Source organism: Desmodus rotundus, chromosome 8 (assembly GCF_022682495.2).
Source record: "Desmodus rotundus isolate HL8 chromosome 8, HLdesRot8A.1, whole genome shotgun sequence".
NCBI lineage: Eukaryota > Metazoa > Chordata > Mammalia > Chiroptera > Phyllostomidae > Desmodus > Desmodus rotundus.
In genome coordinates this window covers 123,227,967-123,247,101 of record NC_071394.1, presented here as the reverse complement: position 1 = coordinate 123,247,101, position 19,135 = coordinate 123,227,967, and the positions used below count along the sequence as shown (strand labels likewise).

The 19,135-nt window shown below is 42.8% G+C and overlaps 1 protein-coding gene and 1 pseudogene across 1 annotated transcript in view; one reads left to right on the top strand and one right to left on the bottom strand.

The window, feature by feature from the left end:
- The window catches only part of STAC (SH3 and cysteine rich domain), a 122,035-nt gene that overhangs the window by 26,687 nt on the left and 76,213 nt on the right, over nt 1–19,135 (bottom strand). Inside the window, exons 6-8 of the mRNA XM_024566002.4 lie at nt 15,459–15,537; nt 5,815–5,879; nt 4,259–4,347 (exon numbers count right to left, since the gene is read on the bottom strand). Coding sequence (XP_024421770.1) covers nt 4,259–4,347; nt 5,815–5,879; nt 15,459–15,537 — 233 coding nt within the window. The remainder of the gene's footprint in view (nt 1–4,258; nt 4,348–5,814; nt 5,880–15,458; nt 15,538–19,135) is intronic.
- On the top strand, nt 6,996–8,838 carry LOC112309658 (transmembrane protein 183A-like; annotated as a pseudogene).

Below are 19,135 nucleotides of genomic sequence, written 5' to 3'. Positions count from 1 at the left end.
ATGGGCTCCTTTTGGTTTTGCTTTCTATAGTTTCTCCTTGACAAACAGCATTCATCATGGGGTCAAGGCCCATCTCCTCCAAGAAACAGGTTCGGGCTAGCCTCTCTGAGCTTGGCTTGTTTCATCCTTCATATTTTCCATTATATTATCATGTACTCGTTGTGCCCGCTAATTGTAGATGCCAGGTACAACATTAGTTCATTTAATTTCCACAGTACTCATTCATTTATTCATCAAATATTTGCTAAGCATCTACTGTATTTCAAGGACTGTATGGTGCTACAGGGATAGAAAAGACCACAGTTACGTGTTTGTTCTCATAGAGTTTATAAGGGCCATAGAGGTTAACCACATAGTACTGGAAATATTTAAATCCAAGTGTTGAGATAAGTGCTTTAAAGGGAAGTGTGGTGTCATAAAAATACATAAAAGAGGAAACTCACACAGATGGGGGATATCAGGAAAATCTGCGCCAAGAAAGCACAGTCTGAACTGCGATCTAGTGGGTGCATGGTTGTCAACTGGAATAGTGTGTGTGCATGCATACATGTGTGTGTGCATACGTGTGTGTGGTGTGATGGTGGTGGGAGGTGGATAGGAGGATGGGTGGGGGGGTGACAGATTGCAGGAAGATAAATCCCTTGGCAGGTGGTCGCATGGACCTTCTAGGAAGTGAAAAAAGGCCATTGTGGGTGGAGCAGAGAAGTGAGGGGAACGCAAAGCAGAGATGTCACCAGGGATGAGATGTCGCCAGGTTCTGGATGTCCCTGTAAGTATTCTGGTTTTTACACAAGGGAAATAGGAGGACACTGGATAGTTTTACACAAAGATATATGTGTCGTGAGCAGATCTGAGGCAGGTATCTGGGGTGACACAGTTAGGGAGCGGCTTCGCTGGGACTTAACCCATGTCAAGTACATGCCCACACATTTCATTCTTAAACATTCAGGAAATCCATGTTGAGATACTCCTTCTCTTTCTCTCATGTCTTAAGTCTGAAAGAAAGCATCTACTTTTAGGGTATGAATAGAACTGATTATCTAACATTATTAAGCTCCCACTCTGTACCAGATACTGCCTTATTCAATCACAGCCATCCTATAAGGGCAGCTTTGTGTCCCTATTTTCAAGATGAGAAAAACAGAGGTTCAGAAAGGTAGGTAAAATGATCTATTGTAAGAGTAGCTGGGATTTGAACCCATTCTCTCTGACTCCAAATTCAGACAACCTCCATCCAAAACACAGCACTGTCCCCTTTGGGTACTGTCCTCCCAAAATGGATGGGAAGGTAGGAGTGGGAGGCAAGCCTAGAAACCCAGAGACCAGGTAGGGCCTGCTACACCAATCCAGGAGAGAGGTGAAGGTGGGGATGGAGACAGTAGACTTTAGACAAAGAGAACCAGTAGAATTTGAATATTAAATACATTTTGGGCACAGGGTAAAGGGACGTCTCTGGTGGCTGGCTTGAAGTCGGGGCAGATGGTGACACTGTTCACCCTAAGGAGCAGGTGTGTGGGAGGGAGGGTGGAGCTGCCTGTGCTATCCGTTCCTAGGATAGGCGGGCCTAGATGTGCCAGCGGAAGTCAGTGGACAGATCTGTACTGTTTGTTGGGTGCTGGCAGAAAAAGCTTTCCTTATTCTTGTGCAGACATATAATAAATGTCTGCCGAAGTGAATTTTCATCTGCTCTGATCTATGACCACTGGCTTTGCCAGTCAGGCCTTCTTTGCCTCCAAGCTCACACTCCTAACATTCCCCGGATCCTCACCTCTTTTGTTCTCTTGCCTGAGGACGATACCCAGTATGCTCCCCTCTGACAGAACACAGGTGGGTAAGAGTAGTCTTTTGTTAAAAGGGATTTTCCTCCCTACTTTATGGTTTAAGGAGAAAATGATAATTCACTAAGCCCCAGTTCATTCACGGAATTATACCAACTCCCCAAGCATTGCCTTACACATTCTAAATCAAGCAGCTGGCTTTTAAAATGGGAACCTAGAATGTCTTGGCAAAAGAAAAAAAATGTAAGTATGATTTATTGTTCCAATCTTGCAGCCTGTGTAATGCAGACATTTCACTCCAGGGAATGAACTGTATGCCTCGAAGCAGACTGTAAATGTTGGATTTGTGAGCAGACAATTTGAGTTTTAATGGCCTGCGGCCGACTAAATAAGCACCAAATGTTATGACCACCACCAGGCAGCTAGACATCATTCCTCAGTAACATTCTGTATTTATCAGGAATTGTTTTTATCTGATGACTTCAGATAATTTTCTAATATAAAATGGTAGAACACACACAATAGGAAGTTGGTAAATTTTAAATTTTAGATACCCCGATGACAATCTCAAGGAGAAGAAAATACACTGTACCTATTGACAAGTAAACACGTGTCATCCTTGTCTTCATCAGCACAAAGGTCATTGTGGACTGTTGGCTGAAGGGCAGGCGCCACCCCAGTGATGAATCCTAGGCAGGCTCTAACCTTCAGGGCTTGGTCTATCTCTGATAGAATAGGGCTTCACTTGACAAATGCCATCTTCCTTCTCCTGCACCAATGCCGGACTGTTCCGGTGGTGTTTACAACTCCAGCCAGGGACTTCAGCATGGCCCCTCTTACTCAGTGATGGAGAAAACTCAGACATACGAGAGCCTAGAGGTCTGCAGAAATCTAAGGAGCTGGGACCCAGGCCCGGCACTCTGCTCCGCAAAGTCCCAAGAATCACTTGGAAGCAGACCACAGGAGTTCTGAAACGAAGCTGACCTCGCGTGAGAGCCAGGAGGAGTTACCAGACTCTGCAGCACACACATATTGTGGAGTTGAGCTAATACTGCGCTTTGAGGCCCAGCAGAAGTTGACCCAATGGCACATGGAGCCAGCAAGTAGGGTCTAACTGGAGTCTTTTGGGCAGCTCTCTCCTTTTAAGGGGCTTTGGGGAAAGTGGAAAAGAAGAGGCAGATTTCACTGAGGTGGGAAACTGTATTCAGGCAAGTGCCAGAGGGACTCCGTCTGGGAAATGGCATGAGTTTGAGGATGTGGAGAAGCCCGCACGGCCCTAGGGCGGGGAGACAGGCCCCTCTGGGAGCCATTGGCAGGGGATGACTGTCAGTGGCTCTAACTTGGACTGTGTGGCATTCACACAAGGGGAGTCCACCCCCAAAATGGAGGCTGTTTCACCGATGCTCTGGCATTCCAGTAGTTTTCAGTGTTAATTTCTCCATTCTCTTTAGACTTGGAAAGAACCAATCTCCAAGGGCCCATTTGACTAGAAAAGCAGCCCTTACTATCCTGCTGGGGGCCTGGAAAACACCAAAGCCTTCTCCCCAGATGACTTAGGTTTTAGGGTCAGGAATGGAGGAGAGGGAGTAAAGCCTTTTCTTGGAGACAGGCCAGTGAACACACCTTATTATAAAAGTTGTAACTACCAGTTACTGAGTGTTTATGATGGCTAGGCACTGGGCTATATGCTTTACAAACATGACATATTTCATCCTCACAAATACCTTTGGGAAGAGGTCATTCTTATTCTTTTACACAGGAGGAAGCCAGAGCAATCAGAGGTTTATAAGTTGCTTAAGGTCACACAATAAGGAAAATGTGAACACAGGATTGACCCCAGCTTAGCTACCCCTGAAATACAAGGACCGCAAACTGTGGTCAGGAGAAAGCTTCAGATTTCATGAGGGTCCCCAAACCTCACCTTCCCGTCCCCGTGGGTCAGTGACCATAAGTGGGATGGATCCTGAAACTAAAGCCTATCGCAGGGTGCGAGCCAGGGGAAGATGCCGGATGCCAGCAGGAGAAACAAGTTGTTTTAGCTTAATTCTTTAATCAATGTTAATTTGGGGATCAAATACATTTTTTTTTGATTCCCTACTAGTCCCCGTAGGATGCCAAGGGCATCTGATGGTCAATGTTCATGAAAACTCCCATTAGCAGCTCTGTTGCCAATGTGCTAAAACCGTGCTTCTGCCAAGTGTGGTCCTGGATCAACAGCATCGGCACTGCCTGCAGACCAGTTAGAAATACAGCTCCTCCAGCCCAGCCCTGGACCCACGGAATCAGAAACTGCAGGGAGTGGCCCAGCCATCTGTGTGGGAACGAGCCCCTCCGCTCATTACATGCACAGTAAAATTTGAGAATTGTTCTAAATTTCCCGGAGGTGGCACAAATTCAATGATTTTTTTTTTTTGCATAGAATTACTTTTTTTTTTTCTTTCACTCTTGCTTTTTTCTTTCCCTTTAAAACATGTTTTTACCTCATTTCCAAATCTTCATTCTCCTGTGGTACAAATTTGTACAAGGCAACATAGGTGTTCATCTGTAATGGGTCTTTGGAAAGAGGTCCCTGAAAGGGAAAATATAGGAAGAATTAGAGAAGGAAGGAGTAAGAAATGGAGAGAAAAAAAAATTGGTGAAGTTAACGAAATGTAATCAAGTATATGGAGCTTAAGTAATAAAATGTCTAACCATTATTAAAGACCATTGGTTTATTTTTTATTTTTTGTTTCAACCATTGGTTTTATTTTTTCTTTTTAATTTCTTAGATGAGATTGATTTTACTGCAAACCATTTGAAAACAGTTATGTGGAGGTCTTTGTCAGAAATGCTACAATTTTCTTCAAATAATATTTTGTATTTAGTCATTCATGAAAGGTGATACAGGCTTGGCCCTAGGAACGAGAATATTCTCCCTGTAGGAAGAGGGACATGTGACTAGGAATAAACAGTTCCTCAAATTGACTTTTTAAAAAACTTTTTATTTTTCAATTACAGTTGACATTCAATATTATATTAGTTTCAGGTGTGCAGCATAGTGGTTAGACATTTATATAATTTACAAAGTGATCCATAAAATTGACTTTTTAAAAAAATATTTTATTTATTTTTAGAGAGAAGGGAAGGGAGGGAGAAAGAGAGGGAGAGAAACATCAATGTGTGGTTGCCTCTTGTGTGCCCCTTACTGGGGACCTGGCCCACAACCCAGGCATGTGCCCTGACTGGGAATTGAACTGGTGACCCTTTGCTTCACAGTCCGGTGCTCAATCCACTGAGCCACACCAGCCAGGGCTAAAATTGACTTTTTATCACTTGAAAAAAGCATAGATTTTGACATCAGACATATTTAGTTTATGTTATGGAATCACCATCTACCGGCTATGAAACCTTGCAATAATGATAATAAAAACTACTATTTTGATAGCTCATTGTGTGTCAGGCAGCCTGTTTCATTTATTAGCGTACTGGAAACTCACAGCAGCCCTGTGAGGGAGATTTTATTGTTATCCCCAATTTGTAGACTAAAAAGAGAACTATAAGTGTTATATAAATATTAGTTACTATTATTAACCAATTAAATGTAAATGCTAAACATGTTTACACTTTAAATTACTTCTAATAAATTAAAATTACATAATATATAACAATTGTATAAGTCTACATACATATATATTATATAAGTTGTAATAATATATAATTATGTGCTATATTTAAATACATAATAATGTAATAAATATGTGCTGTACATAAGACAAAAAGAATACACAACTGTATCCTTTTTATTAGATTTATTAGGCTATCCAAAGCTAAAGTATGTTTTATTTTATTCTCTTGATTCTATCAATTTATTCTATCCTACGGACTCTATTCTAATGATATATCAATGAACATAAAAATGTAAATATATACTTATATACTATAAAATATATTCAATATATTATGCCACTATATAATTTGCACACTATAGAGAATGTATTTACGGGCATGTAACCTACACATGGAAACGAAAACTGCCTTCAGTGGCATCCATTAATACCTGGTGGTTTATGTTCTTTGCTTGGTCTCGGACATCGTCAGTGCCATTTTCTGCATACGAAAACACTGAAGGAGACAGAGAAAGCAGGAGCGTTATGAATCCAGTCACCAACCATGCTTTGGAAACATGCTTAAAAGGTGTGGCTTTATTACTCCCCATCCCATAGACTGCACTGTGCTCTGGTCCACGGCCGTTTCCTTGCTCTTAGTGACCCAGCTTTCATGCCATCGTCCATGAGACGATTCCCTGACTCCCCATGCTACTGCCGTCTCTGCATGCTCACGCCCTGTATATGCCTCTGGCTGGCACTCGTCCTCTTGATTGCCCGGCAGTTGTGTGTTTACAACGGCCTCATTTGACAGTGCTATTCTCATGAACAGAAAGCATGTCATTTATCTTTCTGAAACATATCAAATCGTTGGTTATGGAGTGGAGGGTGATGTATAGCCGTATCGGATGATATTTGAATTAACTTTTCTAAATACTGGATTCTCTTATCTATATCAGTATCTTGATTCTAGTTTCTTAATGGTGTCTGTATTCTATTTTGCAGATTAAAGCTTTAGCTTTAAATTTCATAATAGTTCCTTGATCTCTTATCGTCAACGCATTGAGGCAATTATTTGGATTAAAAAATAAAATCATGGTTTCTCATTTAGTTTGTTCTTGGGCTGTATAATGTTCTCGCTTTTGCATTTAAGCAGCCACTTTGTGGCCTTGGATAAAGAACAAGGCTCCTCAAAATGGGCTGGAGGCTTCCTGTCCATTACACAGCTGCGGGGGGTTCCTGATGGGTGTGAAGGCCCTGCCTTGGCGAGTTCCATCAGCCAACTGTGCCCTGGTGACCAAAGTCATGGCCTTATTCCCACTGCATGTCCCCTCCTTAAACACAAATGTGGCAAATGTCTCCAAGCTTATACAATACAGTTATGGTGTCTAAATTAACCTACCATTTAGATGACTTGATATTTAAAAATCACACTTTGCTGTTTATTCTTCCCTTTGGCCACCCTTCTGATTATCGAGGAAATATCAGTAGAGGAAGAGAGAGCTCTACCCACCACAAGAAGCTCCATCACCAATTTCAGTAGTGCATTGACAACCTCCACTGTCCTTAAAATGGGCTCAATGACTGTAGGCAGAAAACACGCTTCAGAACAAGAGCCCCTGTAAATGTGCCCATGTGTGGTAAACAGCTGTTCTCCAGTTTGCAGTGCCGGAGCCTGTGGACGCAATCCCATTACCCCCAGGGGGCCAATTTGCAGTCGTTGGAAAAGCTTGGGTTTGGAGGTGAGTGGAAAATGAAGGTCCCATACCATGGCCCTCCTCTGCCTCAATATTTGTCCACTCAACTTAGTTTAAAATCAGGAGAAGCCAGCAATACTTTTTGCTGGTATAATGTGATTACCTAAAATCCTGGTGGAAATACTTGATTCCGTAAGCAGAAAAGTGGATACTTCTAAAAGAATATTCAATATTTGAATGAAAACCCACGAAGAGAATCTTCCTAGAAAACTGCTGATTGGCGCTAAAAGGGGAACTGCATAAGGAGCATACGCCATGAGTGGTTTGGACTGGGTTTACAATTTTGTAATTTCACCTCAGGTTAGCTTTATAGTGAGTATCCATTAAACATCTGGTATCATTTTTGTGAACTACACTAAACGTCATTTGAAGTGACCCCAAATGTGTTTTCAACTATGTGGTTGCAAGCAGAAGTGAACGGTGCCAAAATGCTTTTTAAAGCCCATTCCCTCCAGAAAAAAGTCTAAGACTTGGATTTCAGGGAAAAGGAATAAGAAAGGTAACTATTTTACCAAGATATATATCATACACCTTTTATATTTGGTTCTTTAAATGTATTTTATTAAAAATAATTTGAGGAGCATGATGACCACTCAGCTCCTGGAGCTGGCTCTGGGGCCCAGGACATGGTCTGGGGTCCTGGCCCACGAGCTGGTCCCGCCCTCACACCGCTGCCACACCCAAGCAAGGGAAGTGACTCAAGTTCTGAGCCCACGATGTCTGCTCTGGACAAGTGACTGTGGTGGGCTATTCCAACTTGGACCTGGCTGTTGTGAGGTCTGTCCGGGTCAAGAAAGCCATCGCCAACACCAACGCCATTCAGCAAGAAGTAAAATCTCTTGGTGGCTTGGAAGGCTCTCAGGTTCCTGCAGTGGAAGCTCTTTCTGGGGCTGTGGGAGCCCTGTGATGACATCAACAGCAGTAATGAGGATGCCCAGGAGGGAGAGAACCATCTCCAGAAAAAAGAAAACCAGGAGGCACAGAGACCTGGACGCTGCTGGAGGAGGAGATACCTCATGGACATTTGGCTGCTGCTGGCCTCCTACAATCCATCCTGAGGACATTGTGAATTTCTCCCTGATTCGTACGAGTGCCTGGACTGCCTCTTGCACTGCGGCGTTTTGGACCAGGTTATGCGGAACGCACTCATTACACGGTGGGCGCCTCTCTCTCTGCCTTTGAGCCTGCGACCAGAGTCCAAGGAGAAGCTGCACTGCCTCTGGGCACGTGTGACCCGATCTCTGTACCATAGACAAGAGCCCTTTGCTGCTCAATTCTCCAAAATCCCCGCTGTTCCGGACAGCGTGCCCAGCACATTAAAGAATTCCAAAACAGATTGTTGGGAACAGACAGGAGCCAATGTGGAACTTCGACTTCGAGTTCAAAACCAGTTCCCTAGATTAAAGAGCAAGTGCATTGGGGCGCTGCAGCCTCCTGTTCAGTACAAACCTGTTCACACCAGCGCCGACCAGGACTGCTGCGCCTGCACGTCACCACCTCAGTTTCATCTTTATTCCTTTGTGCGAGTGATAGTCACGCTCTTTACGAGCAGCACAGAAATGCGGCATCATCGATGAGACTGGTGTTCCAAGTCTCTCCCGTCCTCAATGGTGGGAAACTGCCCAGTGAGCAGGGTGCCCAAGTCATCTTGGTCCTGGTGCACAACATCTGACTCTTGACTGGTGGCATCCTCAGTACCTGTTCTCCCTGAAAGCATAGGCACTGCGTCCTGTCCCCACGGGCAGGCTGAGCTAGGCCAGCCCCTCTGATCATCAGAGTCCCGTGTGGTACCGGCAGCTGGATTGTATATCTGGTTAACGACGCACATGCTTGTGTTGGGGGGACATGGGGGGGCTTGAACCCCACATTCTCTGAACGTAAGAGGAAAAACAACTATGACTTCTAAACACGTTTTAGTGTAAAAACTTCATGTGAAAGGAGAAACCAGGCCGTATTTTCTGTGTTAAACCCCATGTGGTGCTATTGAGTTTGTTGTTCTTTTATCCAATGATCTTGCTCCGGGGAAAAGTTAGACTCTTGAATCTCCAGTCAAGGAAGTTTGAGCATTCCCTATGGATCAGAAGAAACTTAGGGGCATAGAATTGTTGCTTCTGTTGCTTCCAGTTCAGCTGCCCCCTCAAATCCAAGTGAATACTTTCTCCCTTTCTCCTTCTCCAGAAATAAAGCAGGTGACAGGGTTTTCAGAATCTTATTAAAAAATAACTTGTTTGTGAATTTCATCCATGGCAAGTATTCAAAGAATATGTCCCTTATTCAGGCATATTTTCTTTTTTAAATTAAATTTATCGAGGTAGCCTTGGTGAATAAGATTATATAAGTTTCAAATGTACAATTCTATATTTCATCTGTATATTGCATTGCGTGCTCACCACCCAAAGCCTAGTCTCCTTCCACCAGTATGTATTCGACCCCCTGTAACTTCTTCATCCTCCCGCCTCCCTTCTCTAGTAACCACCCTACTGTTGTCTGCGACTGTGAGTTTGTTTGTTCATCTGCTGCTTTCTGTTTCATATCCCACATGTGGGTGAAATCATATGGCTCTTATCTTTTTCCATATGATTTATTTCATTCAGCAATATTTTCTGTTATAGACTCAAAATGAATCCTTAGTTTTTACCACATCCCCACAGGACTTTTGTCTTCCTTTTTTGTATTCTTTCTTTTTTGCTTTGTAGTCCCGTGAGGCCCATGTCCACCACTGTTTTCTAATGAGATGATTATTATTACTTTTTTATCTGTATCCTGGTAGTGCAGCCAGTTACATATTTGGCTTATCTGACATTGACCCAGATATGCATCCCTGAAATGTCCAACTTGGTAATTACGCATTGCCTTTTACAAATATATTATCAGATTCAGTTTACTAAGCTCTTGTTTCAGATTTCTGTTTCCATGTTCAAGTGGGAGGCCTGTGATTTTCCTTTCTCACACTGTCTTTGTTTGGTTTTGAGGTCAGTATTATACTAGCCGAATAAACTAAGTTAGATGATGCTACTGTTTATCCGCTTTGCCACTTTTTGTTGTCCAGGAAGACCTTAAGTAATATTGAACCTGTCTGTTCCTTAAATGTTCGGTAGCATTTACTTAGGAAGTTGACTGGACTTTGTATTTTCATTGTGCAGAAAATGAAAGTATTGACTCCATTTCTATCACTATTAGAGGCCAAGTCAAGTTTTCTATTTCTATTACTTCTTGAGTCCGACTTTGGTCATTGATATTTTTCTTGGTATCTGCCCATTTAAAAAAGTTTTAAGATTTATTGATTTCTGTTATATTCATTCTTTTTATTATTGCTTTTAGTTTGGGATCTCTATTTTATTCTTAAAATTGCCAAATGTTATAAATTTAATTTTTGAAGAACTCTTAGGGTTTATGACCTGTCTTTGTAATTTAATCATTTCTGTTCTTATCTTTATTTACCTGGCTACTGCTTTACCTGGCTTTATTCTATTTATTTTTTCTGACTTCTTAAATATGATGCTTAGATGATTACTTTTCAGCATTTCTTACTTTTTAAATAAAATAGTTTTAAACCTAAATACTCTAGTCACAACTTTAGCTGCATTCCACAAGTTTTGATGTGTAGGGTTTTCCCTATTACTTAGTCTTAAATATATTCCAATTTTCATCATGAATTCTTTTTTTAACACACAAGCTTTTTAAAAGTGTATTCTAATTTCCCAAATTATGGGTGTTCCTACTTATCCTTTAACTATTGATTTCTATGGTAGTCTGAAAGATGTGTTCTATATAATGTTAATTTATGAAGCTTACTTGTGCCCTAGCAGGTGATCAATTTTTATAATTGTTCCAAGAGGTCTTAAAAAGAATGCAAATTATCCATTTGTTAGAGGGAGTATCCTTTTTAAGTCAATTAGAATTTTCAAATGGGTCCTTAGTTCCTCTGTGTTTGTATTGAGTCTTTTTGTCTATCCAACTTGCCAGTGACTGAAAGCCGTGTTAAAATCCCTCACTAGGAAGGGGGATGTCAATTTTCCTAATAGTTCTATCAATTCCTCTTTGAGTTTCTGTTATTTAAAGGCTACCTATTAGGTGGGTGGCAGTTTAGAATTTATATCTTCTGGTAAAGTGAATGTGGCTATGTAATGATGGTATTCTCTAGTAATGCTTTTTTTTTTTTTGGTCTTCAAGTCCGTTTTTCCCATACGTTAACATAGCTATATAATTTTTCTTTTGCTTAACATTTGCCTATAGTAACTTAAAGTTTTGTTACGTTATTTTCAATTACAGTTGATATACAATATTATGTTAGTTTCAGGTGTAAAACACAGGGATTAGACATTGATGTAACTTTCGAAGTGATCACCCAGTAAGTCTAGCACCCATCTGACTCCATACACAGTTATTGCAGTATTATTGGCTATATCCCCTGTGCTCTGCTCTATAGTCCTGTGACTGCTTTTATAACTACCAATTGGTACATCTCAATGCCTTCACCCGGGCAACCACCAATTTGTTCTCTATAACTATGAGTTTGTTTCCATTTTGTTTGTTTTAGATTCCACATATAAGTATACTCAGATGGTATTTGTCTTTCTCTGTCTGACTTATTTCACTGATTCTAATACTCTCTGGGCCCATCCATGTTGTTGTAAATGGTCTAGATTCTAATTCTGTGTTGTAAAAACACACCATAATATTTGAATCTGTAATTTGGGAATTGTCCACTGGAGGGGGACCAGACCCAGGAGCATCTGCCAAGAGAGCCATTAAAATATTTGCTCCCTTTTTTTTTTGGTGACAACTCAAAATTTGAGATATAGAACCAGCGCATGCTAAAGGCAAGAATAAATTTTACAAATATGTGCTTGCCATTTTTCTTTCTGGGCAAAATTCCTTGGCTTTAGTGCAACCTAAGATTCTATTGGGCTGTGTAATATTCTCAAGCGAATGTGAATAACCCAGTCCTTTTAAAAGACTATTTCTAGGAATCTGTCTTGCTTATGTACTTTTCCCTGTACTTTTCTTCCAGGAAAGTTAGATCACATACAATCAGACTGAAATACAATTATTGAAGGCAGCCAGTGACATCATTATTTGGCATTTTGAGCCTAAATAGGCAGCCTCAATTTTTCTTCTCCCTTTGTTCATCACCTTGCTTCCAGTGCAGTGTCTGGAAGTTAAAGCAAAGGTGAGGACCAGCACCTCTCCCCATCTATATTTCTGATGCATCCAGGAATGGTATTGAAAACAGCAACCAAACACTCAGACCTGCCCAAGAGCTTCTAGAAAGAGAAAGCAGAGACTGCGCTCTTAACAGTAAAGACATGAGCATGAATTGTACCCTCTTCTAAGGTGGCTTTGGAACTATTCCTCCAGGACGACATACCACCTGGCGGGCGGAAATAATACCTGTGTGTACTGTGCCTGCTTCAGAACATAAAGGAACCATGTAGTGCAGAACTGTTTGAGCCTGGAAACCAAGTGCTGCTTCTGAAAAGCCAGCACCATCCTTGCCATGATGCTGAGAAGACTAGTGGGAACTGGGGCTCCAGAGCAGGGTGTTCTCCCTATGCTGTTTCTTAAACTGCATGGACAGGGGATTGAATCTAATCAAAGAAAATGTTTTGAAACAAACTGCTGTATTATTATTCTCTTTTGCTTCCAAGGGTGCGTTATAAAGAAAGCAACTGCTGATCAAAGGAATAGCTAATAGATCTGCAAAGCTTGTTGGAGATTTATTGCTTACTAGGTTCTTTTAACAGATTTCTTTGAATAAGTGTGTAAAAATGTCCTTAACATAAAAGAGATGGTGAATAATCAACTTTGAGTCTTGAGTGTATTACTAAGTGCCTTAGTTTCCTTATCTAACAGTATGTGGTACGTGTATATCTGTGTGTGTATGGATTGGAAAGGAGGAGTTTGGCTCCGTGACTTCTGATCCTGCTTCTCCAGCTGTACCAGGATTCCTATCACAGATTCATATATGAATTCTGATTCTAGAATTCAGGTGTTCTAGAACAGCCTGAGATTCTACATGTCTAACAGGCTCTGAAGTGGTGGCCAGGCTGCTGGTCGATGGACCACCCTTGGAGTAGTGAGGCTCTATGCGGCATCTCTGACACTTTATGTCTTTATGATGACTTAATTAACAGCAACTGTGCTTCATATTGATGATTCCTATAGGGATGATGATTCCTTCACAGTATAAAGTCCTATGAAGACCCCTCTTTGAGAAAAGAAACCCCCAGGGCCAATAAAGACCTTAACCACTAAGGGGATGGTGGGTGAACAATGGCATCAGTAGAGCTGGACCAGGATGGCTGAAGCAAGTGGAAGGCACAGGCTGGGCAAGGTTTTGAAGAGCAGCAGATAAGATCTGTTGACAGATTACATGTGAGGCGTGAGAAGAAGGGAGAGTCAAGGCTGATGCCACAATTTTTGGCCTGATCAACTAGCAGAATGGAGTTCTTATTTACTGAGCAGGGACAAGGTGGGAAGAGCTGGTGTGGGTAGGTAGGTGGGTGAAGTAATCAGGAATCCAGTGTTAACTTAAAGATGCCCATTCCACATTCAGGTGGCCATATCCCGGAGGATGTATGTGTCTGGAGGCAACAGAGAAGCCTGGTCCTGGAAATGGGGTTTCAGTCATTATTGTATTCATGGTACTTACATTCATTATCTCATTTAAAGATCACAACGTCCTATAGATTTGGTGATACAATTATCCTCATTTTACAGATGAGTCAACAGAAGCAGAGAGAGGCTAAGTCACTGCTCCAGAGCCACATGATCACCAAGTGCAGTCCAGCAGTCTGCCTCCAGAGGCCGGAGGGGCCAAGGACCAAAGATGTCCAGCGTGGTCAGTGATGAGGAGGCCCTCATATTGGTGAGAAGGGTCAGGTGAGGAGTGCAAGCAGAAGTCAGACTCAGGGGCAGAGCAGCTGACCAGACCCAGAAGCATTACATCGCAGGCATGTTTGGTTTAGGTACCAGCCTCTTGTGAGCTTGCTCTTCAGATGCTGAAGAACTTCGAGGTTGCTGACCAAATTCAGCTGTTGGACCTGCAGTGCTGGAGAGACATGGGCTGGGACGGTCCTGCCGTGTTACTGCTTGTTGCGAGCGTCCCCTGACCACCGGTACTCTTTAGTTTGTCTCCCTGATGGCACTGCTAAGTGCTCAGTGCGTGCTTGCATTGACTCAGAGTGCAGTTTCCCCATGTGATGCAAAGACTCCAACCTCTCGCAGCATGTTTTAGCAGATGTGTGCCGCTTGGCAAGGGGGGTTGTGCAAACACTGATGCTTGTTTAGCAAGAAGCGTCATGGGGGAAGCTAAGCGCGTAGTGCCTTGTGGGACTCATAGCGGCACAGTCTTAACTAGAGAAGAGACGAACATGGGTTCCTGGAACTGAGGAAGCGAAAGGGATGCTCTGTAAGATAGTTGCTGACAAAGCAGCTATGGGCTATTGCTTCCAGTCTGGAAAAGGCAGGGCAAACTGCCAAGTGGAAAACCTACCCAAGGGGTACATTCCCACGCTTCCCACGCAGGCATGAGGGTTGGGAGGAGCAACCTCTGCCTTGAGGACAGAAGTCAGGACATGCAGCCTCACTAGGTTATGCACGGCCTGTGGACAGTGTCTGTGACCCAGGTACCTTTGCTGGGGATAGTAAATGCTTCATAAATGTCTTCTGAATAAATGCACGGAGATCAAGTAGTTGTTCATGTTATAGAGGCTCAGCAGGATGCATTTATAAGAGGCTGGTTATGTTTCTTTAAGCTCTGGTTTAAGAGGTGGTTCTTTCTTAATGTTAGCAAGCAATTGTATGTAGTTACCATTTAACAACTATTTTAGAAATTATTGTAGCAGGGTTTAAGCTGTTAGAAAATTAAATGATATGAATAAGGAATGTTGGGCTAGATTGCACATATCAGAGACTTAGTTATCCCTGCTGGGAGGGAGCCATGTGTGAGGCTGCTACTACCCTCCCTGGCCTGCCAGCCCCCTGGGCCGAGGTCCTTCCGGTGGAGCATGGAGTAGCTTCTCTGTGGCTTTGCTGATCTTAGGTAGGTTAGTGGGGGAAATGACACATTAACAAAAAGGTCTGGAAGTGACTCCTAAACCCCATTATAGTTAAGTCCGTAAGGCATGAGAACCCAGGGATCATTGTACTCAAATCACTGAAATCCACCAGTAATGATGGCCAGTTGCTTTCCAGAATGTTGAGCACTTGCCCAGACTGAATTCCTGAGCTAGCAGAGGGAGTGAGGGGACTGGAAATCCACTTTCCTGACTGCTGACTTGGACTAATGTGATTTGCATTTGTGCTGGGGCCCCGTTCCCCATTCCCTCACTCACCGCTGTTGCTGCGTTTCCGTAGGTCGTACCCGTCTCCCGGCCCATCAGCTTCCTCAGGAACCTCCACAAGATCTGATGTCTTGGAGAAAAGAGGGGACAGCATGGAATGAGCAATGTCCTATCAGTGGGTCGACTGAACAGAGATTTCCATGTCAGTAGGACAACTGAGGTAGAATTTGCATGACACCATCCTAAGAATCCAATCACTGCTTTCTTGTCCATTTGACTAACTTCAGAGAGGCTGTGTTTTCCCTCATGGGCACTGTCCCATTTTTCAGGTGTTTGTGGCAGGCTCAGGGGTTTGGCACATGGTAGGTGTTCAGTGCGTGTTGGACAAGATGCCTAATAGGTCACAGTTAGGCCTCTTCCCAGGAAAAGACAACAGAGAGAAATCAGAATTCCTGCCCATATCCTGTCAATGAAAACTTTCGATAGAACTATAGCTCTCTCTATAGGTGAGTTTTAAATATTAATTACAGAGAAGGAGATGCAGTACTGAGGGATGCATTACTTGGGTATGAGTTAAAAACTCTTTCCATTGCTGCAAAAATCTATTGTTTTTGCAATACTTACTTTGCCCTTTTTTTTTTTTAAATAAGAGAAGTCATAGTAATTCTTCCATTTAGGATATAGAACAACAACAATAGCAATAATAATAGTGCTCTAAGTAGTAATGGTTTTTGATCATTTATCCTATAAGTTCTTTATATTTATCATCTCATTTTTTCTTCACAATAATCCTAGATAGACCTATTTTTCAGATAGGTACCTGAAGCCCAGCAAGAATTAGTAACTCTGCCTGATGTCCCACAGATGATAAGGTGGATCTGGGGTTCAAGCCCCAGGGGTTGTCTCCAGAGCTTGAGCTCGTGAGCACAGCACTCTATTCCTGGCTGTGCTGGAGCAATGCACGTGGGCTGGGGAGAGCCGTCAGAGTCCTCACTGCTGGTTGCTTAAACTTGATTGTGGGAGGAGTATTTACACCATGGAAACTGGCAGGTGCTATGCATTTAGGGTCCAGCCTCAGCTGGTGGTTAAACACTTACTAGCACATCTCTGATTTCAGATTGCCTCCTTCAAAGGGTCAGATGCCCCCACTTCGATCTGCCTGGCTCCATAAAAGAAGAATTTAGGGGGCCTCAAAGGAGAGTCACATTTTTAAAACATTTTATTTATATTCTCTTATCAGAGAAGAACAAGTTTCCCTTCCTACCTCTCCTAGTTAGCTCTAGAGCACTTTAGCAGAACTCTTCAAGACTAATTTATATTACAAAAAATTTAACTGTAAGATTTTTTTCAGCCATTCTTATTTTCAAGATATATCAGAGATAAGAAGAACAATAAATGTCACCAGGCCTCTAAGTCACTTGCATTCTGTTCCTTTGAAGCTCACTATTGCTGAACAAAAGTTGCCATTATATTAATTTAACCTTATGACATTGAGGATAATTCATAAACTAGTCAACCAACTCCCAGAAAGTTTTCGAATTTGGTTTCGGCAGGCTGTCTCAAAGCCATAAAGCCTTTCACGTTCTAGAGCATTTGAAAGACCATTAAAGGAAACATAACAATTTAGAAACAGCCAGGCGGTGATTTCCCGACAACGTAAAGCAAATGCCTCTCCGGCCCTGGAAGAAAATCAACCCACGGGACCGAGCTTTGCTATGTGGGAATATGTTAGCTTTAGGACATAGTATTGCAAGAATGGCAAGAGACTGGTTTTCATTATCATTCGCCCCTGTGGGAAGGAAGCGAAATCATTTTAAAGTACCAATCAATTGTTTCTGTGTTTTTCCATTGAGGCAAGTTGGACTCCGGGGAAGGAGTGAAGTGACAGATATTTCAGCACAATTTGATTTGTCCTCGTCTCCCTGCAGGTCTCAGAACAATGCTGTCACAGAGCAAAATTCCAGGAAACCTTTACTGATGGAACCAGTGCCAGGAAGCCTAAGTGGACTGTGACAAATGGACACCTTCATGACATTCAGAAAACTATGCTTTTTGCCCATAAAATCGGCCTGTAGGGTCTAGAGAGTGCTAGAAATGAAGTTATTTTAGACATGAAAGCAAACTGGACAAATTGTCTCTCTGACAGTCTTGCTGCTTCTCAGCAGGAGCCAAAAACGTGGAGGCTAAAAGGGTCATTGGCTGCTGTGAGTGTTTCTGAGGCTGTCTCCCCCCCCCCCGCCCAGCAGTTCTGCAGAGCTCTTACAGGAGTGGCCACCTGAGGCCAATGTGGACAGGTCACGCCAACCCTGGAGAAGCCTCCTGTCTGCTCTTGCCTGCCTGACCAGCTTTGCGTCTGCCTTCCACCAATGCCTGCCTCAGGGGAGCCTGGCGGACGCTCGGGCTGCGCGAGGGATGAGCGTATACTGGCTCACACGAGACAGGCGTTCAGGATGCAGGTCAGAGTGCACAGAGGTCTCCCCGCTCTGGCCAGTGCTGTTTGTGCTTATCTTTTGGATTGTTGAGTAGTATCTACAAAAAGTCTTGACTTGCAAAGAAGGGGTGGCTGCAGGCCAAGAGCCAGCTCCACGTGGCTTTGGGGGAAATGACTTGCTCGTCCTCCTCACTCTCCTGAGGAAGGATGCAACATGGTCCGTGGTGTTAGGGACATGATTGGCATTTTGGAACCTCCAGAGCTCAGATCCAGCATGAATGTGTGATTCAAGAGCTGGTCACACAGAGAGGGAGTAAGAACAAGTGGGAACAAGAATGAGGGAATATGAAGAAGAAAGAGGAGGGGCTGGCAGGGCTGGTTTCTTGGAAATAAACTTACATCCTTTATTTAATTCAATGATTCTCTAACGTTAATGTGCATCAGAGTCACCTGGAGTGTTTGTTAAAACACAGATTATTGGGCCCCACCCTCAGATTTTCTGATTCTGTAGGTCTGAGAGGAAAATGCATGTTTGCCTTTGTAACAAGTTCCCAGGCAATGCTGCTGCTGATCCAGATACCACACATTGAGAACCACTGTTTGAACTCACTGCTGGTTTTAGGTTCATCTTAGAAGTTTAGAGAGTTTGATTTAGGGCGGTATTCATTCATTCATTAACTCATTCGTTCATCCACCACATACTTAGGCTATACAAAGACTGGGACTGTACAGGTCAGAGGCTGTCAAACTTTGGAGGATATCAGAATCACCTATCACCTGAAGAGCTAATAATACACACAGAGGTCCAGGCTTGTTGAAGTAGAACATCGCCTTGGCCTTCATATTTTTACAAAGCTCTTCAGTGAATTCTGATACCCACAGAAGTTTGAGTTTCACTGGCATAAAGCAATGGGAGTAAGTGAATAAGAGTCCTTATATTGAAGCAGCTTAGTCTAGTTGAGGAAGGCACTGCAGAAGAAAGAGAAAAATAAACCAAAACATGAAAATTTCCAAGCAATATGCAAAACATTATGAATAAATTGGTTGCTATGGGAACCCAGGGAAGGGATGCCCAACTCATACCAGGAAGAGAGCTGCTATCTGCACAGAGGCAGAGACAGGGTGTAGGCAAGGCTCAACGGCTGGAGAGGCTCTGCTATCCAGAGAGTGGCAAACTGTGCCTGGTGCTGAGGGCATGAGAAGGAGGTGCAGTGTGAATCCCTGAGGGCTCTGTGTCAGTCTTCAAGGATTTCTTGTTAATTCTTCCTTGTTCATCAAGCATTTCTCCTGTGCCCAC